The sequence below is a fragment of the Canis aureus genome, chromosome 28, assembly GCF_053574225.1.
Source record: "Canis aureus isolate CA01 chromosome 28, VMU_Caureus_v.1.0, whole genome shotgun sequence".
Classification (NCBI taxonomy): Eukaryota; Metazoa; Chordata; class Mammalia; order Carnivora; family Canidae; genus Canis; species Canis aureus.
In genome coordinates this window covers 26,291,024-26,317,413 of record NC_135638.1, presented here as the reverse complement: position 1 = coordinate 26,317,413, position 26,390 = coordinate 26,291,024, and the positions used below count along the sequence as shown (strand labels likewise).

The 26,390-nt window shown below is 36.3% G+C and overlaps 1 protein-coding gene across 13 annotated transcripts in view; it reads right to left on the bottom strand.

The window, feature by feature from the left end:
* LOC144300565 (uncharacterized) overlaps nucleotides 1-26,390 on the bottom strand; it is a 228,499-nt gene that overhangs the window by 20,566 nt on the left and 181,543 nt on the right. For 12 of the 13 annotated variants that reach the window (XM_077876777.1, XM_077876778.1, XM_077876781.1 and 9 more), the window contains 2 exons: nucleotides 13,124-13,351; nucleotides 2,975-3,077 (listed from right to left, as the gene is read on the bottom strand). In XM_077876777.1, coding sequence (XP_077732903.1) covers nucleotides 2,975-3,077; nucleotides 13,124-13,351 — 331 coding nt within the window. Of the gene's footprint in view, nucleotides 1-1,455; nucleotides 1,889-2,974; nucleotides 3,078-13,123; nucleotides 13,352-26,390 lie in introns of those variants that run through there. The other variant, XM_077876779.1, reaches the window with a different exon arrangement.

The window sequence follows — 26,390 nt, the reverse complement described above, 5'->3', positions numbered from 1 at the left end:
TCCCATCAAGTGCCCCCCTCAGTGCCCGTCACCCAGTCATCCCCACCCCCCGCCCACTTCCCTTTCCATCACCCCTTGTTCGTTTCCCAGAGTTAGGAGTCTCTCATGTTCTGTCTCCCTCTCAGTAACTTCTTGCAAGATACATCCATGAAGGCAAAAGAAACAAAAGCAAAAATGAATTATTGTGACTTCGTCAAGATAAGAAGCTTCTGCACAGCAAAAGAAACAGTCAACAAAACTAAAAGACAACCTATAGAATGGGAGAAGATATTTGCAAATGACCTATCAGATAAAGGGCTAGTATCTAAGGTCTATAAAGAACTTCTTAAACTCAACAGCAAAGAAACAAACAATCCAATCATGAAATGTGCAAAAGACATGAACAGAAATCTCACAGAGGAGGACATAGACATGGCCAACAAGCACGTGAGAAAATGTTCCGCATCACTTGCCATCAGGGAAATACAAATCAAAACCACAATGAGATACCACTTCACACCAGTGAGAATGGGGAAAATTAACAAAGCAGGAAACAACAAATGTTGGAGAGGATGTGGAGAAAGGGGAACCCTCTTGCACTTTTGATGGGAATGTGAACTGGTGCAGCCACTCTGGAAAACTGTGTGGAGGTTCTTCAAAGAGTTAAAAATAGATCTGCCCTATGACCCAGCAATTGCACTGCTGGGGATTTACCCCAAAGATACAGATGCAATGAAACGCCGGGACACCTGCACCCTGATATTTATAGCAGCAATGTCCACAATAGCTAAACTGTGGAAGGAGCCTCGGTGTCCATCGAAAGATGAATGGATAAAGAAGATGTGGTCTATGTATACAATTGAATATTACTCAGCCATTAGAAATGACAAATATCCACCATTTGCTTCGACGTGGATGGAACTGGAGGGTATTATGCTGAGTGAAGTAAGTCAATCGGAGAAGGACAAACATTATATGGTCTCATTCACTTGGGGAATATAAAAAATAGTGAAAGGGAATAAAGGGGAAAGGAGAGAAAATGAATGGAAAATATTATTTTTATTTTTTTAAAGATTTTATTTATTTATCCATGAGAGGCAGAGAGAGAGAGAGAGAGAGAGAGAGAGGCAGAGACGTAGGCAGAGGGAAAAGTAGACTCCATGCAGGGAGCCCAATGTGGGATTCCATCAGGGACTCCAGGATCACACCCTGAGCCAAAGTCAGATGCTCAACTGCTGAGCCATCCAGGCATCCCTGGATGAATTTTATTGTATGTAAAATATATATCAATAATGCTTTAAAAAATAAAAATAAGGATGCTTAACTTAGTTGCTCTTCAAGGTCTCTTTAGATTATAGAATTTCTTTGTCTTATACAATGTGAAAACATTTCCACATTCTTTTCTTATTTCTATTGATATATTTATTTCAATAACAAGTTCTTAACCCATTTATTTGATCTACTATATTTCTCCCATTCTCTTAAAATAGTTTTACATATTTATGCTAAAGTTTACTATTTATTCTATGACATGAATGTCAACTTTTAGTTAGCACAATATGGAATCCAAAATATCTTGGTAAAGAGAAAAAATAGTGAGTAAACAGTTGTCATAACCATAACTTTATATACACAGTAGGGTTTATTATTCATCCTAATAATGAGAGATCCAAGGAAACAAAATTTTGGATTAATCCTGTATGTATGGGATTTCAAATTTCAGTTTTTAATATTTTAGTACAATTACTACATTTGGTATCCTCAAAAACAAATATGCAAATAAAGAAAGAACTTAAATCAGTTGTCATTTTAGTCGTAGCAAATATTCAATAAACATGCCATCTCTGTAGAGACCTTCAGAAGCTACTCCAGGATATCCCAGAAAGCAGGGGATTCATAAGGCTGTAGCCTGTTTAGAAGGGGAAGGAGACCAGAGGTTATATTTGCATAATATGAAGGAAACTTCAAGTGACCATTTATGTTCATGTACATTAAAGAAATATGGAGGTTAATTAGAGTGTGTCAGCTGGAGGTTGCTAACAGCCTCTCCCCTACCTCTTTCCTGGTGCTGGCACTGCCTTAGCATTTTCTTAGTACCAGAAATAATTTTTTGCTTGCTTATACTTTCTCTGTAGAAAATTCCCCTATTCATACTCGGAGAAGGCAAACCTGAACATACCATGACCAGATGATGGACAACTGGACCAGAGTTGTGCCTTTGATTCAAATTAGCTTATAATATTTTATTCTTGTGGAACTCTCACTTCTTGGAACTGGGACAAGATTTTGAGTCAGTTATCTGAAAGGTTATGTATTTGACTCAAGTAAGTTATAACTTAAAGGGAGACTTAGAAAATAGCTCTGGAAAAGTAAATTGGGATCAGATTGTGGAAGACTCAGCATGCCAGAATAAGGAGTTTGATTGTGTTTTAGAGGTAAAAGGGAGGAATTAAGGGTTTCTAAATAGATCAACAAAAATAAAGTAATGGTGCACAAGGAAAGCTACAGGGAGACAGACATTGGAGATAAGTCTATGTAGAAGACTACTGCAATAGTCCCAGTAAAGGGCCTAGACTAGAATGTGGGAAGGGATGAAAAAGGTAGAAGAGATTTCAGAGGTACTGAAGTGAAAGAATCAATAGCAGTTTGTGGCTGATCAGGTGTGGGAGCACAGAGATGAGGACAAGGGATTAGATAAGTATGAGGGTGATGTCAAATTTCAGTATGGTGAGACTGCTGATATGTAACATAAACAGAAAGTCTGGAGGTGGAGGCACTTCAGGATTAGGTTAATGATTTCAATTATGGATATCACTAATTGCCAGACATCCAAAATGAAATGTCCACAGGGAATTGAAGCTAGAAGACGAGAGCTGAGGAGGGGTCCTAGTTATAACTTGGGTCTTCATAGCATGACAGCTGATGCCACAAAGCTAGACAAGATTACTGAGGGAGGATCTGGTTTAGAACTGATCCTTGGGGACTCACCACTTACCATAGACAGGAGGAATCAAGGAAGCAGAGAGGGAGGGATTATGCCAGAATCTCTTCAGTACTCTGAACACAAGGAAGAAAAAGTTCTGGGGAGGATAAAGAGACTGAGAAAATGGGAATGGAATTATCACCAACATCATTAAAATACAAGGTAAAATTTAAGTAATATAATATGAGTAATGATAATAGCAATACCATTTATATAAAACCTTATAATAAAACCTTATAAAAATATTTTCACAGACATTGTTGAAATCCATTGATTTATCCAACAGATACTTATTGGACATTGATTATGTGTAAGGTGTGTATGGTTCTTGGCTTCTTGGAACTCAAAGTTTAACTTTTCTTGCATTCCTAAGAGATCCTCAAATGAATGGTAACGCTCTACATTAAGAATGTTTCTTACTAGATTTTTCTATGGTAAGAATATTCCTTTTTATTGGGTCAAGAAATGCAAATGAAATCAAACAATATGAAATCTAGATTTTGTGTCCTTCCAGGAAGCACAGACACCTACTAAGATGTATCCCAATACTAGCTGACTCTCATTCTGATATAAATAGCAGGTTGATGACATTAGTAAACTAGCCAGATCATCTAGACCCTTGCTACTTAAAGTTGTGCTCTATGGATTAGTTGTGACAGCGTCACCTGGGAGCTTGTTAGATGTGCTTAATCTTGGGTATCATCCCAGACCTACTGAATTCAACTCTGCATTTTAATAAATCTTTGCCATGTTTTCTATGCATATTTGAAGTCTGTCAAGCACTGATCTACACTACTTTCTTAAATGCAACACAGAAATCTCTTTCTGCTCAGAGAAAGAGAGCTAGGAGTAGGGAACAAATATTTATTTTAGATCTGCTATGTGACAGACATTTTAAGTGTGAGTCTCCCCCATGTTCTAACATAGTACTTAAAATAATGATAAAGGTAGAATTTTTTGCTCCCAAACAGATGAAAAAAACTGAGGCTCCAGTGGCACCATTGTTACCCAGCTGGAAAGTGCCAGGACTGGCATTTGACTTCAGGTTTTTCCACCTCCAAAGCTTTTTCTATTATACCAAGATACCTTTTGAGCATATGAAAGAAGGCATTCTAAAACCTTCCAGAATAAAGGATAAAACTAAGGATTTCATGATTTAGTATTGTATAGCTATTAACATTGAGATCTATTTTATTGTTGTAAAGTGCTTTCTTTGTTAATCCTCACAATAGCCAGGTTAGTTAAAATTATCCCCATTCTGTAAACAAAAAAGCTGAAGCTCAGAAGACCTAAGGATTTGTACACAGTCATAAAGCAGTAGGTCAGAATCAGAATGAAGGTGAAAAGGCTCGACTATTAACTAATACTCTGACAGTCTAGTCCCTAAAATCATTTTGATGCTTAGAAAGCTCAGGGAACTCTTTTACAGCTGTGGGCTATAGTAGTTTGGAACCAGCTGGGTTGATATTTGGGACATTCAACTTTCTCTAACATGACTAAATGAAACCATGTGGAACCCACCTGTCATTATGGCTGGTTTTGCCCTGTTTTCTTCACGAATATGTGTTAATTTACGAGGTCTTATTTATGAACAAATCTTTAGAAGAGTGTACAAGGCTCTCAGCATGATGTGACCCCTGGTCTCCCTGCCGATCGATTGTCTCTCATCTTTATGACTTGGCTCTTGGCTCTGGGTGCCCAGCCACCGTGGCATTCTCTTATCATTTCCTAGAATAGGCTGTGTCCCTGCCCAACTCAAGTCCTTTGCATAGCCTACTGCCTTGTCTTCTAATGCTCACTTCCTTTTTGCTTGGCTCACATTTATTCATTTTTTCTTCAGGTCCCAGTCTAAATTTCAGCTTCTCAGAGAAGCTTTCCCTAACTCCCTAGTCCAGGTCAGGCTCCCCTGTTGGATAGCCTCACAATCCCCATCATGTACTGTACTTCCCCATCATGGCACTTATCGTAGTGTAATTTGTTAATTTGGTTAATTATTTCTTCTTAGCTTGCACCACTAAACTGAATTCCAAGAAGGCAAGAACCATATTTTATACTACTGTCTCCCAGCACACATACCTTGCACATAAGCAATGTCCAATAAGTGTTTGTTGAATAACCCGATGGACTTCAATAATATCTGTGAATATAGTTTTATAAATTGTAAAGTTTTATATGTTATTGCTATTATCATTATACATACTGTGATGCTTGAAATTTATCTTATATTTTAATGATGTTGATGATAAATAATGAATTTGTGTTAGATTAATTGTAATATATTTTCTTTTCTTTTTTTTTTCTTTATTTATTTATGATAGTCACAGAGAGAGAGAGAGAGAGAGAGAGGCAGAGACACAGGCAGAGGGAGAAGCAGGCTCCATGCACCGGGAGCCTGACGTGGGATTTGATCCCGGGTCTCTAGGATCGCGCCCTGGGCCAAAGGCAGGCGCCAAACCACTGCGCCACCCAGGGATCCCCTATTTTCTTTTATTTTAGTAGCTGATCCTAACTTTAGCCCACCTTGTGGTTTTATATGACATGCATAAGGGCAAAAGTTAACCAGGCAAAGACAAGCAGATTTTCATTCGACTGTGACAGGAAATCTAACTAGACAGTAAGGATCTAAATTCTTCACCTGACCTCTTGCCCATAAGATGATGAGTCAATCCTAAGAGATTTACACTTAAACCAGAAGAATTTTGGCAATTTTTCTGGTACTACTTGTTCCCAGGAGAAAGTATGTGTTTGCAGACAAATGTGTTTGGTTGTTTTGTTTTGCTTTTTTTTTTTTTTTTTTGGTCAGAAAACATAGACCATTTATGCAAGATGCTTCCAACTTGTGCCATAGTTGCCAAGACATTAAGATAAATTTTGATTTATTAGTGTCCAACTTTAACTCTTCAAAACCTGTTATTCTCTACTCCTTGGCTCTTTTAAAGTGATTTCTCTTCTATTCTGGGTATCAAACAGACTCAGTCTCTGCCCTCAGGAACTTACATTCTAGCAAAATAATAATAATAGCTAACTTCTATTAAGAGCTTATTTTATACCAAGCACTGTTCTGGGAACCTTATGCAAATGATCTCATATAATCTTCACAACCCCATGAATAGAACCATTATTATTTTTACCCTCATTTTAAGGTAAGAGGAGAGGTTAGATAATTTACTCAAAGTCAAGTTTGAAGTTTGTTAGTTATAAACCAGGGTGATACAGTCTTTAACAGCAGCTATTGCAAGCACATCTAGCAATCAGAATGACACTGACTATGACTCTGCAGTAGGGTCTAGGAGGATTCCCTTTACTTCTTGGATCATGGACTAATCCAGGGGTTGTGAAGGAGGGGCAGATAGACTGGGAATTTAATGGAATCTCAGCTCTGATTATAAAACAGGATGTTTGTAAGGGCTTGATAAGTAAACAGAGTATTAGATGAAGAATCAATTCAGCAGACACCTTATTCTACCTAACACTATGTAAGCCCCTAGGGGTAGAACAGGAATTATTATGTGATCTCTCCCATCTCAGAGAGCTCAGAATTGGGAGACCTGAGAATCGGTCTTAGTGCTGTTTTCAGGCGCTAGGTCATGTTAAGAGAATTACTAGCTTCTTGGACTTCCTGGAGAAGGGATTAGTTTTCTAATCAGAAAAACTCAGCAGAGGCAGCATAGTGATTGATTTATATGGAGCGTTAAGTCATCAATGACCTTTTTCTTTTTTAAGAGAGACAGCAAGCAGGGGAGGAGCTGGGGAAGAGGGAGAGAGAGAATCTTAAGCAGGCTCCATGGACAGAGCCTGACTCAGGGCTTGATCTCATGACTCTGAGATCATGACCGGAGCCTAAATCAAGAGTCAGGAGCTTAACTGATAGAGCCACCCAGGTACCCCCATCAATGACCACTTCTAAAAGATCTTTAACTTTCTTCACTAACATGTCATGTCTTATTTAGCTGATGCTGGGTTTTTTGTTTTTTTGTGTTTTTTTTTTGTATTTTTGTATTGGTGGCACTATGATAGCCTGAATTTGAAACTCTACAAGGCAGTAGAATTTATTCAAACTGTTAAATAATTTAGACTAAGTAAACCTTGCACACAAATATGTAATTACATGAATTACTGTTCTTGATGTCGGAATATAACTGTTTACCCAATGGAAGCTAAAGGTGTTCTCTAATTAAAGTCTTTTAAATTCATGCTGATATTTGTACAGTTGAGATCATAATTATGTTCAAATAATTCTTGGTGCTTCAGGGAACATGTGGCTATAGAAAATAATAATGTTGCTATAATTATTTTCAGTGTGTATTTAATGATGTCATGGTTTATGCAATGGTAATGTTCAGATGCAACAGGGTGTTAATGATGTGATTGTTGAAAACAGTAAACTACATTATCATTAAAACATCTGTGACTGGGCAAGCTACTTTTTGTTTTATATGCTAAAGCATAATATATTATGCTAAAGCACTTTTTTCACATGTATGATAAATATAATGTGTTGCTGTCATACATGGTTCATCATCTATATAAATATGCCAGAATAGGACTTTCCAGTGTTCATGCTGTGATTGCACTCACAGTGCACACACTCTGGTATTTAACTATCCTCATAGACAACACATATTTTTGAATATTGTCAGTAGTTAGCATGCTGATAAGTGGACCAACAGAAACTAGGGAGAGGGGTAAAGAAACAAAAGATTGACCTCATATCTCATCTCCCAGGCCTAATTCCTTTACTACTGGTAGCATACTACTCTACATATTTGTTTATTATACTTAATGCCTGAGTGAACTATGTTCAATGAAAGCTTCATGAAACAACTATACCTACTTTAACTACTGAACAAGACTGCTTTGTTCAAATCTCCAAGTGTCTTGGAGCTAGACATGTGCATGTTCAGAGTAATGAGGCTTAAAAAAGTCCTCATTTTGTTGTGTATGAATACATCCATGGAGGAGGACATTCAGCTTTGCTTGTCATCAACAATTCATGGTACACTGCTGCAGTGTGGCAAAGCTGAAATATGTTCAGGATCCAAAAGGCAGGTGGACCTGGGTTCAGATTATGACTCTGAAACTTAATAGCTATGATTGTCGTGAAGATACTTAACTTCTCCCAATCTCCATTTCCTTAGACTTTGGCTTCTCAATAGTGGCACTATTGATATTTTGACCATTATTTGTTGTGGGAAAATATCCTGTGCATTGTAGGATGTTTGTCATCTCTATCTAATATATTTTGCTCATTTCACTGGAGTGAATCACTCCCTCCTCACCCCCCCCAGTTAGGACCTACTACTTCAGATGTTAAATTGTGGATTATAGAGCCCACTTCATACCCTTGAAGATGTCCACATTTTAGTGCTTGGAACCTATAAATGTGTAACCTTAATGGTAAAAGGGGATTAAGGTTGCAGATAGAACTAATAAACTGACTTTAAGACAGGAAGATTATTCTGGATTCTCTGGGTATACCTAATGTAATCACAAGAGTCCTTTAAAATGACAGAATGAGGTAGAAGTGTTAAGAGCGATGCATGTGAGAGGGACTTAGATTGCATTTGTTAGCTTTGAAGATGGATGAAAGGGTCCACAAGCCAAGGAATGTAGGTAGTCTCTAGAAGCTAGAAAAAGCAAGGAAACAGATCCTACCAAGAGTGTATGGGAAGGAACACAGCCCGGCCATTACCTTAATTTTACCCCAGTGAGACCTATGTCAGACTTCTGACCTACAAAACACTATGTAACTTGTTTTGTTGTTTTAAACAACAAATGGTAACTTGTTACAGCAGCAATCAGAAAACTACAATAGAACTATTGTGAAAATTATGATAGAATGCATATATGTTATTATTGCCTGACAAATAGTAAGTGCTCAGTCAATATTAGTGATATTTTTTTATTTGAGGAAAAAGATTGCATTAATCTGTAAATTCTAATAGTGTCCTAGGCCTTTTAAGAGGATTCATGGAACTACAGGATACCAGGCACATATCCTCTCCCTAACCCTAATCATAACTTTAATCCTAATCTTAACCCCTAACTACTAACCACTAATCCCTAACTCTAACCCTAACCCTAACCCTAAAGTTATCTCTCTGGAGAGGTCTCTGAATTGCAGGATAATGGGCACATCCATCATGCTATCCCTAACCTGAATACTTAAAATTATTCTGGTCCTAAACTGAATGAATATTAGCCATAAGAAAGAATGAAATCTTGCCATTTGCAACAATGCAGATGGAGCTAGAGAGTATTATGCTAAGTGAAATAAATCAGTCAGAGAAAGACAAATAGCATGTAGCTTCATTCATATGTTGAATTCAGAAACCAAATAAGCAAATGGAAAAAAAAGTAACAGAGAGGCAAACCAAGAAACAGACTCTTAACTGTAGAAAACGCACTGCTGGTTACCAGTGGGGAGGTGCGTGTGGAGGTGTGGTTTAATGGGTGAAAGGCATTAGGAGGGCACGCGCTGTGATGAGCACTGGGTGTTGTACAGGAATGTTGAATTGCTATATTGTATACCTGAATCTAACATTATATTGTATGTTAACCAACTGGAATGAAAATAAAAACTTTAAAAAAAGAAATAAAGGATTCATTGATTTCATGAAATAAGTTATCTGGACATACCACTTGTTAAACTGTAGCAAGAAATCTCTCATTCTGCCTTGGTTTTCATGCTCACGTGTTTCAACCTTCAGCCCTGTGCTCTGTATTTCCAGCCCTCTGCAGCCTTGACTCCATTCTCCTATAAGTCCTTCCTTTCTGTGATCACTACTCTAAACATGTGCCTTTGGCTCTGTCTTTTGAGCTCTCTTTTGAGTGTGATATTTTTCTTATTTTCTGGGTATTACAGAACAGCAATAATGAGACCTGTAAGCCTATGTCTCAAACCTACTGTATCTACATAAGCTGTTCTAGCCTACCAGCAAATCTTCCACCTGGGGTGAAGACTGGACAACTGGGATAGCTTTGTTCTGTGTCTTTTGGTGCTCTGTTGTTTGGTGCCATTACATTTATTTTTTTTCCTTCAAGTTTTTACAACACCCAATGCTAATCACTACTAGTGCCCTCCTTAACCCATCATCCATTTAATCCATCCCCCCACCCACACCCCCTTCAACAGTTTGTTCTCTATAGTTAAGAGTCTGTTCCTGGTTTGCTTCTCTCTCTCTCTCTCTCTCTCTTTTTTATATGAGTGAGCCATTACATTTATAATCATTATGTTTTCCCAGTAGACTAATCTTCTCATCATTATAAAATCATGTCTTTTTGTCTTTAGTAATTTTTTTCTGAAGTCTACTTTATCTGGTATTAATATAGCCATTACTGCAGTTTGTTTTTTAAAAAATTAATGTTTGTGTGATATACTTTTCCTATCTTTTAAGTTTAAATTTACTTTTACAATTGTATTTAAGATGAATTTCTTATAAATAGCATATTGTTGGATGTTTTAAAATCCATTCTGCCAATCCCGTCTCTTAAGTGATATAATTAGATTATTAACATTTAAAGTAATTATTGATATGTTACCTAGTGTTTAAGCCTACCATTTTATTACCTGTTTTCTATTTGTTTCCTGTTTCTCATTCCAGTGTTTCTATTTTTACCCTCCTATGAGTTACTTGAACATTCTTAGGATTCCTTCTTGATTTATTGTCTTTTTCAGTATATCACTTTATGTAGCTTTCTTATAAAAAAGCTATGTATTCCTCTATGTATTACAATATACATATAATTTATCATAATCTGTTATCAATGTTTCCTCACTTCCAGCAAAGTATAGAAAACTTCTATTTAGGTCTTTTTACCCTCTCCACTTTTTAAATACATTTGTTTTACATGCTGCAGTACATTGAGCACCACATTGGCTGCTGTTATAATTTCTGCTTTCATCATCAAAACAATTTAGGAAACATGAGGCATAGGATAACAATGGAATAGATTGTGAGTCCAGGAATAAACTCTGACATTTATTGTTAATTAATTTTCAAAAAGGGTGCCAAGATATTTCAATGGGGGAATAACACCCTTTGCAACAAATGATGCTGGAACAACTGAGGGGTAGGCCAGAATCTCATCAATTCTCTGATTACCAGGAAACAAAGGTGTTGGGGGGAAGAAAGGAGGGAGTAAACTATTTCAAAAGCTACTGAGAAAACGAAAATGGAATTATTTATCATCAATATTGTTAAAATACAAGATAGACTTCAAGTAATCAGAGTATTAATAATGAAAACAGCAATATCATTTATATAAAATTTTATAGTTTAAAAATATCTTGACAGACATTGAAATCCATCAATTTATTCAACAAATGTTTTTTTTTTTTTTAAACTTTTTCAGGCAGAGACACAGGCAGAGGGAGAAGCAGGCTCCATGCACCGGGAGCCCGACGTGGGATTCGATCCCAGGTCTCCAAGATCGCGCCCTGGGCCAAAGGCAGGCGCTAAACCGCTGCACCACCCAGGGATCCCTATTCAACAGATGTTTATTGAAGATTGATTGTGTGCAAGGCATGTGTGCTAGTTCAGCTTTCCACTGGCTTCTATAGGAAACTCATATACTATCAAGGTCAGAAACGAACTGATACGAATTTCAGTACATTCACAGTAGCTCCAGATCATATTTGTAAACTCTAGCTTGTATTTGCTTTCCCCAAACTTATATCAATTTTCCCTTCCCATTTGCCTGCCCTGTAGATTTCAAGCATTAGCATCAGCTGAAATAATAGCTTTACAGAGATGTATTAAGCCTCATAATTAGATGATCTCACACTGCTATAACCAATTCATATATATATATTATATATATATATATAATATATATATACACACACACACACATAATCTAGTGGTACTGACTCTCTGCTTGAACTGTGACTGACACACTGAAACCAATAATCCTTCATCAGTTTACTGCAGATCTCTCCAAACTGGACTGTCATCACTTTAAGCAATAATTTGTACTGGTGATATTATTTTTTAAATAAATATTTTATTCTAAAATAGTTTAAGATTTATAGAAGAATTGGGAAGCTAGTACAGAGATTTTCCAATTTCCCTAATCTTTAATTTATCCTATTATTTTTAATAGCAGCTTTATTGAGATATAATTCACACGCCATACCATTCATCCATTTAAAGTACACAATCCAATGGCTTTTAGTATATTCAAAGAGTTGTGCAATCATCATCACAATCAATTTTAGAACATTTTGATTTTCTCCCCATCAGAAACCTGTACCTACTAGAAGGCACTCCCAATTTTCCTCCCATCCTGGGCAACCACTAGTCTACTTTCTATCTCTATGGATTTGCCTATCTGGACATTTCACATGCTTGAAATCATCCAATATATGGTTCTTTGTGACTGGCATTTTTTACTGAGCACTAGTTTTCTGAATTCATTCATCTTTTACCAAGTATTGGTATTTGATTTCTTTTTATTGCTGAATAATATTCCATTGTATAGATATGTCAGATTTTTAAAAATCCATTTATTAATTGATGGACATTTGGGTCACTTTCACTTTTTGGCTATTATGGATAATGTTGCTATGAACTTTTGTGTACTCGTTTTGGATCAACATTGGTTTTCAATTCTCTTGGGTATATACCTGTAAGTGGGATTGCTAGGTTTATGTTTTGTATTTTGGGGAACTTCCAGACTGTTTTCCAAAGTGGCTATACTCTTTACATTTCTATCAGCAGTGTACAAGGAATTATTATGTCTTTTTTTTTATTATAGTCATTCTTTTCATTATAGGGTGTGAACTGAGAGCTCATTATGGTTTTGATTTGCATTTCCCTTATGACTAATGACATTGAGCACCTTTCCATGTGCTTTTTTTTAAATAATAAATTTATTTTTTTATTGGTGTTCAATTTGCCAACATACAGAATAACACCCAGTGCTCATCCTGTCAAGTGCCCCCCTCAGTGCCCGTCACCCAGTCATCCCCACCCCCACCCACTTCCCTTTCCATCACCCCTAGTTCATTTCCCAGAGTTAGGAGTCTTTATGTTCTGTCTCCCTTTCTGATATTTCCCACACATTTCTTCTCCCTTCCCTTATATTCCCTTTCACTATTTTTTATATTCCCCAAATGAATGAGAACATATAATGTTTGTCCTTCTCTGATTGACTTACTTCACTCAGCATAATACCCTCCAGTTCCATCCACGTTGAAGCAAATGGTGGGTATTTGTCGTTTCTAATGGCTGAATAATATTCCATTGTATACATAAACCACATCTTCTTTATCCATTCATCTTTCGATGGACACCGAGGCTCCTTCCACAGTTTGGCTATTGTGGACATTGCTGCTATAGACATCGGGGTGCAGGTGTCCCGGCGTTTCATTGCATCTCCACAGGCCTATAAATGGAATAGACTGTTGCAGTCTAAACTTTGCACCACTGAGATATGCTCTACTGACAAGCAACATGTTAAGATGGGGTTGCACATAATCTCTTAAAAAACAAATTTACAATGGGACAGTTGGTGAAACAAGCCATAGTTCCTGTTCCTACACCTGTTCCTAAGACATAATTTATATTCTTCATCCTAATCCTCCACAATCCATTTAATATTTTCTTACGCTAACCATTATTTCAGCCTCTCTGGATTCTCTGCCTGGTCGAATCACCTACTGCATCAGGCCATAGTTACTGCATTTCTTTATTATTATTCACTGGGAATGCAATCACTAAGGGATGTTCCGATGAGTCTTTCAAGTTACAAGATCTTTTCTGACTCACAAAGTAGCAGCAACCTTGTATACAAATTCTATTGCAACCAATAGAATAACTGCTTTCTTTGCCTATTGACATTAGGAGTCCAAAGTGACCAGGCATTAGTTGTAGTTCTGGATTCAATAAAACATTATTATGTGTCTGGTGAAAGCATTCCCTCCTATTTGGGAATCAGGACATCTAATCCAGAGTTGCAGGGATGGGAAACATAAAATCTATAAGTGGGCTCATAAAAGCGGTGCTGAGAGGAGTCCATTGCTTGGTTTCTAGACCTGTATAGTACACTTGTGACGAGTAGGCACTGTATATCATGTATTTGTTGAATGTGTATGTCACATCTGGAAGGACTCTGCAGCAACCCTGTGGGATGATGTCTCCAAGCTGTCACCCTAACTGAATCTTTCTAAAGATCTATCAGGCTGATGCTCTAGGAAATGTGGTATACAGAGAATTAGCATGTCTCATGGCCATATGCCCATGGTCACACACCCTTTTCTGTGAAAAGCAGCTCTTTCTGCCCATGGGTCCTGTCCCCATGCTTTTAATAAAACCACCATTGTGCACCAGAAAAAAAAAATTAGGGACGCCTGGGTGGCTCAGTGGTTGAGCGTCTGCATTTGGCTTGGAGCATGATTCCAGGGTCCTGGGATGGAGTCCTGCATTGGGCTCCCCATGGGAGCCTGCTTCTCCCTCTGCCTATGTCTCTGCCTCTCTCTCTGTGTTCTCATGAATGAATAAATAAAATTTTTCAGAAAAATTAATCAATTAAAAATAGGCAGAGGACCTGAATAGACATTTTTCCAAAGAAAACATAGGTGGCCCACAGACACTTGACAAGATGCTCAACATCACTAACCAGGGAAATGTATATCAAGACCACCTCAGAATGGCTAAAATCAAACTAACAAGAAATAACAAGTATTGAGAATGTGGAGAAAAAGGCACTCTTGTGCACCACTAGTGGGAATGTAAATTGGTAGAGGCACTGTGGAAAACAGTATGGAGTTTCCTCAAGAACTTAAAAATAGAAATACCACATGAGTCAATATTTGGGTGTTTTACCAAAGAAAATAAAAACACTAATTCAAAAAAATATATGTACCCTAACATTTATTACAGCATTATTTACAATAGCTATGATATGGAAAAAATAAATATGTACCCTAACATTTATTACAGCATTATTTACAAAAAAATATATGTACCCTAACATTTATTACAGCATTATTTACAATAGCTATGATATGGAAGCAACATAAATGTCCATCAATAGACAAATGGATAAGAAAAACGTGGTATACATATACAATGGGATATTATGCAGCCATAAAAAATTATGAGATTTTGCCATTGAGACAACATGGATGGACCTAGAGGGTATTATGCTAAGTGAAATAAGTCAGTCAGAGAAAGACAAATATCGTATGATTCCACTCATAAGTGGAATCTAAAAAAAACAAATGAACAAATAAAAAGCAGAATGAGACCAATAAATAGAGAACAAACTGATGGTTGCCAGAAGGAAGGAGGCCCAGGAATGGGCAAAATAAATAAAGGGAAGTGGAGGGTACAAGGCTTCCTGTTAAGGATAAATAAGTCATGGGAATAGAAGGCACAGCATAAGAAATACAGTCAATGATACTGTAATAGTGATGTATGAGGACAGATGGTAGCTATGCTTATGGTGAGCAGAGCATAATGTATAAGCTTGTCAAATCACTACTTTGTACACCTGAAACTAATGTAATATTGTGTGTAAATTATCTTCAAATAAAAAAGTTAGCAAAGAGGAAAAAAAGTACTGTAGGCAAGGAAGTCACATCCTTATCCAAAGTGTTAAAGACTAATTACTGCTCCTCCAGGATTGAAAAGATCCAAAAGAATCAATTTATCCAAGAGGCTAGCTGGCCTTCCCTGGGAGTACTATCCTGAGAACACAGCTTTGGTTTCTGTTGCTTCCCAGTTATATATTCAGCAGTGGAAGCTGGGGTGAGAGAGAACAGGTCTCCATGCATAACTTCCAACCTTGCCACCACACCGCTCTGTATGTGGGTGCATTGTGGAAGTACTGCTCCAGCTAAGAAGAGTTACTCAAGTTTCCCTGGTTTTTGGGTATTTCTTCTGCAGTGGTTATTTTATGGTGGCTATTAAAGCAAACACAAAGCTCTACCTCTCTTTGCCTACTCCCAGAAATCTATCTACATGTATCTTTCCCTGACCTCCTTGTCTCTAATTTTCCATTTTTGCTCTTTCTAGGACTTGATTAACCAGCCAAGACATTCACCCCTGCACACTCCTTTACTGTGGTTGGAGATGATAACATAGAAAAACAGTTCGAGGGATTCTCTGTAAAGAGGAACAGAGATTTGGGTAGTAGCTGAAGAGAGAGAATGGCTGAAGAGAGTTTAAGATATTTTTTTAAGATAAGAGGATATCAGAATGTCTCACTATACTGATGGAGATAATGCAATAGAAATAGAAAACTGGGGGATCCCTGGGTGGCGCAGTGGTTTGGCGCCTGCCTTTGGCCCAGGGCGCGATCCTGGAGACCCGGGATCGAATCCCACATCAGGCTCCCGGTGCATGGAGCCTGCTTCTCCCTCTGCCTATGTCTCTGCCTCTCTCTCTCTCTCTGTGACTATCATAAAAAAAAAAAAAAAAAAAAATTTAAAAAAAAAAAACCTGCTATATGTTGCCAGGTTTTATAAAAAAAAAAAAAAAAAAAAAAAAAAAAAAAAAAAAAGAAATAGAAAACTGATTTAGAAAAAAAAAAAAAAAAAGAAAACTGATTTAGTACACAAAGAAAATTACTGGAGATGGATTCTAGTAGCCTTGAAATGCATTATAAGTGACAGTTTGAGGATAAATTATATATTTTAATCACTTCTATATAAATTTAATGCAATTGTACAATTGATTCAAAAAATATATATTAAGCATCTTCTAGGAGCTAAAAACATGCTATCTCTAGACACAGAGACAGATAAGAATTTCTTAAAGAATTTACAATTAGAAATTATTGTAGAAAAAGTAATTGCAATTCAATGTGAAAATGCCCTAATAGAAGCATGGAATTAAGGATCTTCATTTTGATATACTATGCCCCAAACACTCAAATAATTGCTTAGTTATATAGAGTCTAACTAAGTGTAAAAGATATATAACTAGTTCTTTCAGGATTTAAAAATATCTTTTATCTGCTGTTCTTGTACTTACAGGGGAGAATCAAAAGAGAAACTAGTTCTTTTTAATTTGTCCTCTTTTTTTTCTCACTGCAAAATAGAGGTGACGTAAATGTAAATGTGGCTATAAAAAGTTACAATTATGAATAATTGGTACTGTCAGTTACAGATCCTGATAAATTGCTGTATGTAGAATCATTAAGATAATTGGCAAAAGAATCTTACAAAATCAGATACTGCTTCCCTAAAAGATTATTAGGGGGAAATAGCTTCAGAATAGAGAAAATTAAGCTGATCTTATTTGGTCTTTACTGTCTTTCACTGAGCATGCATTATGCATAAAACTGCATAGTATCATTCAATTTCTAGAAGGTTTACTTTGAGGGGGGAAGGAAAGTACAAATCTAGGAAGAAGAATGTAAGTCCAGAGACTGAAAACATTTTCATATTTTAAAATGTTCTGTATTGCTCATATTAATAGCACTCATGTGTAATGTCTTCAGAGGGAAAAACCGGTAATAGCCAAATCAAGCTGACTCTAGGCAACAGACACCATTGGCATTTGGGAGCAATTGGAGTTGTCCAAAGCCAAACCAAGACACATCTTCTTCCCTACATCCAGCCTCCTTATACTTTCCCATCTCCCACATGAAGTATACTTTCTTATAAGCTTTAAAAAGTGAAAATAATTTTTATAGTTTTCCAATTTTTTTAGGTATAAATTATTTTTGTCAGCATGACATATATTGTATTATACCTATGTATATAATTATATATGAACATGGAGTTGAGTTACTGTTGAGCAGTTAACATATTATATTTTGTAAACATTTTATTAGATGTTTTAAAATTTTGAAGACAGTATTAGTTTTCTTTCCATGTCTAAAATATATTGGAGTCTCTTAAAGTGTCATAACCATAGATACTTTGCAACAATGCCTAGTGGATAAAATTTAGGTGGTACATAATAAAAAACATGATTTTTTTCCTTAATCAAAATACCTCTTCTATCTCAGGATTATGAAGTTATTTAACCTGTTCATTTAATTGATTTGGAATTCATGGGTATACAGTAGAGATGGAACTTCATTTTTATATATGTGTATTTCAAATTGCCTCATCTGTTTGATTGTTAGTGGAGCATTTGTTATAGGGACTCCTTAAGTTTAGTAAGCCACTCAGCTGGACAGATTGTAGAGAGGTCAGGAACTAAGGACTGAATGTGTCCCTCCAAAATTCATATGCTGAAACCTTAATCTCCAATATAATGGCATTTGGAAATAGGGCCTTTCGAAGGTTATTAGGTCACATGAATGAAGCCCTGGTGACAGGATTGGTGTCCTTACAGGAAGAGACTTGAGAGAGCTTGCTTCCTTTCTGTTGTCCTCCATGTGAGGACACAGTAAGGAGATAGTCATTTGCAAACCAAGAAGAGAGTCTCCAAAATCTGTGAGAAATACATATCTGTTGTTTAAGCCACCCAGTCCATAACATCTTGTTTATAGCAGCCCAAACTAAGACATCAGGTAAAGGAAGTGAGTTGACACAGGCAAAATACAGGTAAAGCATGGAGGAAATGATCTTCCTTTTCTCTTGGTGGGAAACATATATTTATATTATATTACATACTATATATATTATAAAGTTATGATTACAACTAATGACCATGTAAGAGATATCATCCTGGCAGCAAGTAATCAAAGATATTCTAGGTAAAAGGACAAATCTGAAACCCAGAGCTGACCAATTTTTAATTTCAAGATATCAATGATCTCTTCTCTACAAAAGAGCTACATGTTAGAAGCATGTCTCAGATAGAACTTCCCAAAAGGAATCATAAGATTTGATGTTAAAGTGTGTACCAAATCTGATTCTGGCCCTGGGAGATAGCAGACTCCTATGAGAGCTTTCTCTGTGAGCTTTATTGCTTTCCATGAGAAAGGGTCTGATGTGGGCTCAGAGCAGTGCATAAAGAATCCTACTTCACCGGAAGTCAGAGCTTGCCTTAAAAACTGCTCACAGTAAAAGTCTCAGAACTGGATGAAGAGGTACCTCATCAGCAGAGGAGAGTGAAAATGGGATCACTGGCTCGCTCTCTGTGGAGTGGCTGTAGACTGGCTGTGTCCTCCCACAACCCTTTTCAAATAGCTGCCTTTTCTGGGATCTGCAATCCTATCCTTCCCACCTTAAGGTGGTAACAGCTCCCTGCAATTGCTAGCACCAGGATTCTTCCCCATCTTTTATTAGTTTCCCTAAACCCTGCCTACACCTTTATAAATAGGCCAATTATTAGTTCTCCTTGATTAGTCAGTTGAGTTGTGCTGTTTCCTGCTGGGATCTGAGATATATACCCATTCTGCTTGTGTTGAAAACTTGAGACAGATGATTCTCAGAGTGCCTCGGGAGAAAAGTGTGAAGGTTTATTTATAGTTTATCCTTACTTGAGAGTGTGTAACCTTTTGAAGTCTTAGGCTTATAGAAGAAGAACATCAATTAGACTCACCTTGACTAGGACCTGGGCTTTGTTTCTTTTCCCTCCAAAGACCTTAAAAGAACAAGTTTGCCAAATTCAACAAAAGTCAGCTGCTCCACTTAATCTGAGTTCCAGCCTCCAATGAAGACTTGGCCTGAGAATTCTTTTCTTCCTTATCAGCTCAATAATGCTTTTAAGAAGATGATGTTTTACCACTTATCCAGCACTTTCAATTGTTTTCAGCATATAATCACTATATTACTAGAAATGGAGGTCCTCTGTTATTTTCTGTTATGGTATATGAGAATTTTTCTCTCTCATACCCTTTTTCTCTCCTCCCTCCAACCTCTTAATATTGTATAACAGGGGTTTTTTAGTTTATTTCATTTTTTGGTACTTATTCTATATTCAATGGTTTTCTGCTTTGATTACGGAAATATTATTCAGTGTTGAACAACAAGAAAGAAAGTACTAAGGTTACTTTTCCTTTCCTATTTTTTCTGCAGATGATAATTGACTGCCTTTAATTTTCTTAGTTTTCTAAGAATCTTTGACTACATTTTACTGTTCCATACCTATCATAAACATTTTAGTTGATAATTTGACAGGGTATAAAATTTATCGATATAAATCATTTACCAAAAGATTTTTGAATGCATTGATCCATTGTCTTTTTGTTTCTAATCTTGCTATGGAAAAGTTTGATGTCATTGTGATTCCCAATGTTTTGTATGTATCTGTTTTCCCCCCTATTTGGAAGGCTTTAGGATCTTTTTTCCCTAGAGTTCAATATAATGAAGTTGATATGGGACTTTTCTTAAGATCTCTTTTAGTAGGCACTTAAGCCACTAATATCTGGAAATTTTTGTCCTAAGTTTTGGAAAATTATCTTTTTTTTCTCTTTTATTGAAGTATAATTGACATACAATATCCTATTAGTTTCAGGTGTACATCACAGTGATTTAGTATTTTTATACATCATGAAATAATCTCCATTATAGATCTAGTTACGCTCTGTCATCATACAGTTATTACAATATTATCGACTACATTTCATATGCTGTTTGTTACATGCCCATGACTTATTTATTTTATAAAGATATTTATACCTATTAATCCCCTTCACCTATTTTGTCTGTATCCCCAACCCCTCCAACAATTTTCTTAAATTATTTGATAACTTGTAGTTTTCTTTTTTCCTCCTGGAACACAGTTGATGTCTATGTTCTAGGGCTGGCACTCTAATATTCTCGTGTTTTATGTTCAATCTTCATCTTCTTATTTTACTTTTGGTAAGATTTGTTCCACTTTGCTGTCTAACCCTTATATTAAAATCTAAAAATTTTGATAATATTTTCTTTTTTTGATATTTTCAATTTTAAGAGTTCTTTGTTTTCTCTTCCTATTATGTAACATATTGTTCTTATTTTAATAGGAAGCATCTCTTATCTCTCTGAAGATACTAATTACAGTTTAATTTTTGCTTGGTCTGTCTTTTGTGTCAGAGGCTATGCTCACTCAAAGGGCTGACAATACACTAGAAAGCAGATTAGAAACTGTGTAGGGAGGGGCTTGCAAATTGATAAGCTTCATTGTAGGTCAGTGGTTCTCTCCAAGAGGTGATTTCTTACCCCCATCCTCTACCATCGACAGACATTTGGCTATGTCTGAAGACATTTTTGATTAGGTAAAGGATACTATTGATATCTAGCCAGTAGAAGCCAAGGATGCTCCTAAATATCCTAAAATGGACAAGCATAACATCCCTTACCACTGCCCCTAACAAAAGCGTTCTCTGGTCCAAGATATCAATAGTGCTTAAGTTAAGAAACCCTGGAATTGGCCAGCCTGCTCTTTCCTTGTGGACTCCATATATCATAGCTAAAAGATGTTTCTCCAGTGTATGTGGTCAGTTTCTCCAGGGAAGAATTTTCCAGTCCATTACTGGAAGGTACATACCTAGGTGCTCATAGGTAGAATGGGCAAAGGATGGGGGCTGGCAAGACACTTGAGCTTTAATACCCAGACTTTTGCTTAAAATTCTGTTTGCACTCTTGTACTTCACCTCACCATTCCATATTAGTATACTCTCTGTTCAAATTTTTCCAGAAGGATGGTCACCAGGCTGACAGAGTTGGGGATGAAGATGTGAAGACTCACTCTTTCTTTTTACAGACAATCTTATTATTACTACTACTACTCATGGCTTTTCAGGTGTTGTTGTCTCCACTTTCTGAGCCACACTGGGATCCTGCAAGTCCAATTGGCTTGTTTCTGGCCAGTGTCACCTCTGCAGGCACTTCTATTTGACCTCCCTATGTTCTGCTAAGTCATTTATCATTTCTCCATCTGATTTCCCTCCTCGTATAATGTGGTTTGGGGTTACAGATGTTTCCTAGATTTAAAAATGAAATTTAAGTTTCTGTTTCTTGTTCTCCATGTGAGAAAAAGGCATTGGAAATGTCTTTAAGAAGGAAGCAATCAGGACTTTTCTGCCAAATTGCAGAAAACTCTTATTCTCTCCATCTTTAGTTGCTTCAAGTTCACAATTTAAGCATAATGTGCGCTCTTTTGAAATATGCTGATAGAAGCTCTTTGAGCCTCTCTCTTTTGAGCCCTTATTCCTCTATCACAGCTGTACTATAGTTATTCTTTTTTTTTTATGCAAAGAGGGCAAAAGTAATGAATAAGTGTTTTGGAGGTCCAGAGGAGAAATGAATACTTTGGTAGAGTGGAGAAGGGTTTAAGAGAGGGGAGGGCAGCCCCGGTGGCTCAGCGGTTTAGCCCTGCCTTCAGCCCAGGGCCTGATCCTGGAGACCTGGGATTGAGTCCCGCGTCAGGCTCCCTGCATGGAGTCTGCTTCTCCCTCTGCCTATGTCTGCCTCTCTCTCTCAAATAAATAAATAAAATAAATAAATAAAATCTTAAAAAAAAAAAGAGGTGAATCTTTGGTTGAACTTTAAAAGCTAAAAAAAAAGAAATTTAAAAGCTGATTGCCTTTAGCTGTCAAAGAAGGGAAATAGAAGGGAAGGAGCAAGGTGGAGAGAATTCTAGACAGAGCAAATACAACTAAAAAAATGGTGGAGTTGCGAAAGAATTATGGAGAATAATAATAGCTGACTATTCTTGGTGATTAACTAATAAACTCATCTAATTCTCACATTAATCCTATGAGAAAGTTACAGTGATTATTATCCTGTTCCATTACAAATAGAGGAACACTGAGGCATAGAGAAAGTTAGCACTTGCCTAAGAAACTTGCCTAAGGTCCCTTAGCTAAGGAGTGATGGAGCAGGGATTGAGACACGGGGAGTATAGCCCTAGTGTGTTCTTTATGACCATGCTAGACTGTGCTTCTATGAGAAATGTCACTATCAAAGTTGATAAGTACTGGGTAATTAGACCAGAGAGAAAGTTTCGGGAGTCCATTTAAGGGGTCTTGTATGACAGGCCGAGGGGTTTAGAATTTATTGTATATATACAGCCCACCAAGCTATAGACCCTAAGCAAGGTCAAATTAACAGTTTATCTCTCTTTTTAAAAAAATTTAATTCCAGTATAGTTTACACACTGTGTTATAGTAGTTTTGTACAACATAGTGATTCAACAATTCCATACATCACCTAGCACGCATCATGACAAGTGTACTCCTTAATCCCCATCACCTATTTCACCCATTTACCTCCCCTATAGTAACCTTCATTTATTCTCTGAGTTAGGAGTCTGTTCCTTGGTTTCTCTTTTTCTCTATCTCTTTCCATTTTGCTCATTTTTTTGTTTCTTAAATTCCACATCTGAATAAAATCATATGGTATTTGTCTTTCTCTGATTAACTTATTTTACTTAGCATGATACTCTCTAGCTCCATTCATGTCGTTGCAAATGGCCAGATTTCATTCTTTTTTGTGGCCAAGTAATATTCCATCACACACAACACACACACACACATCACATCTTCTTTATCCATTCATTTATCAGTGGACACTTGGGCTGCTTCCAGAATTTGGCTATTGTAAATAATGCCGTTATAAACATAGGGGTGCATGTATGCCTTTGAATTAGTGATTTTGTATTTTTTGGGTAAATACCCAGTAGTGTGATTACTGGATTGCAGGGTAGTTTTATTTTTAATGTTTTGAGGAACTTCCAAACTGTTTTCCAGAGTGGTTGTACCAGTTTGCATTCCCACCAACAGTGCATGAGAGTTTCTTTTTCTCCACATCCTCACCAATACTTGTTTCTTGTGTTTTTGATTTTAGCCATTCTGACAGGTGTGAAGTGATAACTCACTGAGTTTTGTTTTGCATCTCCCTAATGATGAGTGATGTTGAACATCTTTTCAAGTGTCTGTCGGCCATTTTTATGTCTTCTTTGGAGAAATATCTGTTCTTGTTTTCTGCCCATTTTTTAATTGGATAACTTCATTTTGGTGTTTTGAATTATAGAAGTTCTTTATATATTTTGGATATTAACCCTTTATAAGAAATGTCATTTGCAAATATCTCCTCCCATTCAGTGCTTGCCTTTTAGTTTTGTTTATTGTTTTCTTTGCTGTGCAAAAGCTTTTTATTTGATGTAGTCCCAATTTATTTTTGCTTTTACTTCTCTTGCTTCAGAAGACATATCTAGAAAAATATTGCTAAGGTCAGTGTCAAAGACATTACTTCCTGTGCTCTCTTTTAGATTTTTGTGGTTTCAGGTGTCATATTTAGGTCTTCAATTCACTTAGAGTTTATTTTTTGTGTATGGTGTAAGAAAGTGGTTCAGTTTCATTCTTTTAGATGTTCCTGTCTAGTTTTCTCAACACCATTTGTTGAAGAAACTGTCTTTTTCCCATTGGACATTCTTTCCTGCTTTGTCAAAGATTAGTTGACTATATAATTGTGGGTTTATTTCTGGGTTTTCTATTCTATTCCATTGATCTGCATCTATTTTTCGTACAGGTACCACACTATTTTGATTACTATGCCTTTTTAATATAAGTTGAAGTCTTAAATTGTGTGATACCTCCAGCTTTGCTTTTCTTTTTCAAAATTAGCAGTTTATCTCTTAAGTCCTCATGATCAATAACTCCCATCCATCAAATGAAAAGTTCTCAATGTTTCTCTTTTCTGGAATATCTCTTACGTCTTAGGACTGAGAGCTGCCTCCAGAGCAGCTGGGTTGACCTAAACCATTTCTCTAACTTTATTGCTGCTCCAAATATCCCCTACTTTGAGTTGATGTGGCCCCTCCTACGCAACTGCAGGGAAATTGCCTTTGGGCAATTGATCTTTCTGCAAATGGGTCCCTCACCATACATACCTCTGCTGATTGCTTCTGGAAGGATCAGAAGTCCAAGTAGAAATCTAGAGAAACATTTACAGGAGTATTTATATGCTAATAAGGTATTCCTTAGAATGTGGGACAATTTCTCATTTTGTTACCAGATACTAACATGTAAATGGGATAATTAAATAGTTAATAGATATGGATACATTTTATATAAGCCTGTTATGATTATAATGAATTGTAATGTTAAAGTCTCTTTCTCATGAAAGTGCAATATAGTCTTACATTAGTAGAAGATTTTGAAACTATATGCTATTGGGCACTTGAAAAAAAATAAACAACTATAATTAAGCACTTCCTAAATGGTATACAAAGAGAGGGGAGATACAAAGAGGTGTGTGGTACAGGCCAAGAATTCAGGCAATATATAATCTAAACCATGTGTCATTTGAAATGGCTTTATATACATCTTTGTTTCTTATTCTTTTTTCCACATCCCAGTTATAAATTACTGAAATAAATGAGTCCTTCTAGATATGGACCCTTTTATCAGATATTCATATGTCTTACAAAACTTTGCACATTGCTAGTGTCATAGCAGGAACTTAGTCATCATAGGTTCCTTTTTTATTTGCAATTTTTATACATTTCATAGAAATGGCCTCTGGAGGAAGGTAGATTTTTAAAATTCATATTAATAATAGAACATATAAATATTAGTTTTACTTATTTCTGGATATACATTGTATTAAACTAGTTAATTATTTCCAAGTTCATTAAGATGTAAAAATATAAAGGCTATCATATTAATTTTCTAATTATAAAAGTAATACAGTATAGAAAATGGAGAAAAGTAGAAAAAAATAAAAATCACCTAAAATTCTCTGATTCAGAAATAAGAATTGTTAATATTATAAAATATTTTCCAGAGTTTTATGTATGGAAATACTTATACTGAGGAAATCATTAGAGATGATGCAATTTATGTATAAGGATACTTATTATAACATTATTTATCATATTTAAGCCTAAAAATAACAACTGTTCAAAAGAGAGTAATGGTTAAACTTATAACAGATTATCATATCCATATAAGAGATTATTTTATAGGCATTGTAAGTTATTTCAGCTATTATGTTTTTATAGCAGGTTATTTTTTTTAAAGATTTATTTATTCATGAGAAATACAGAGAGAGAGGCAAAGACATAGGCAGAGGGAGAAGCAGGCTCCTCACAGGGAGCCTAATACAGGACTCAATCCCCGGACTGGGATCACGCCCTGAGCCAAAGGCAGATGCTCAACTGCTGAGCCATGCAGGCATCTTTATAGGAGCTTTATTGAGATAGAGTTTACATACCATAAAAGTCACTCATTTAAAGTGTTAAATGCAATGCTCTTGGTATATTTACCAAGTTTTGTAACCATTATCATAATCAATTTTAGAATATTTTTATCACCCTACAAAGAAAACTGTACCTTTAGCAGTCCCTCCCCAATCCACTCTGTCTACTCAAATCCAGCCATAGGCAGCAAGTAATCTATTTCCCATTTCTATAGATATGCCTATTCTGAACATTAATGAAATCATACAATAATTGGGCTTTTATGTCTAATCTCTTTCACTGGGCATAAAGTTTTCAATGTTTATCCAAGTTGTAAGCAAGTATCTGTACTTCATTCCTTTTTATGGCTGAATAATTTTCCATCACATGGGTATATCACTTTTTATGCATCC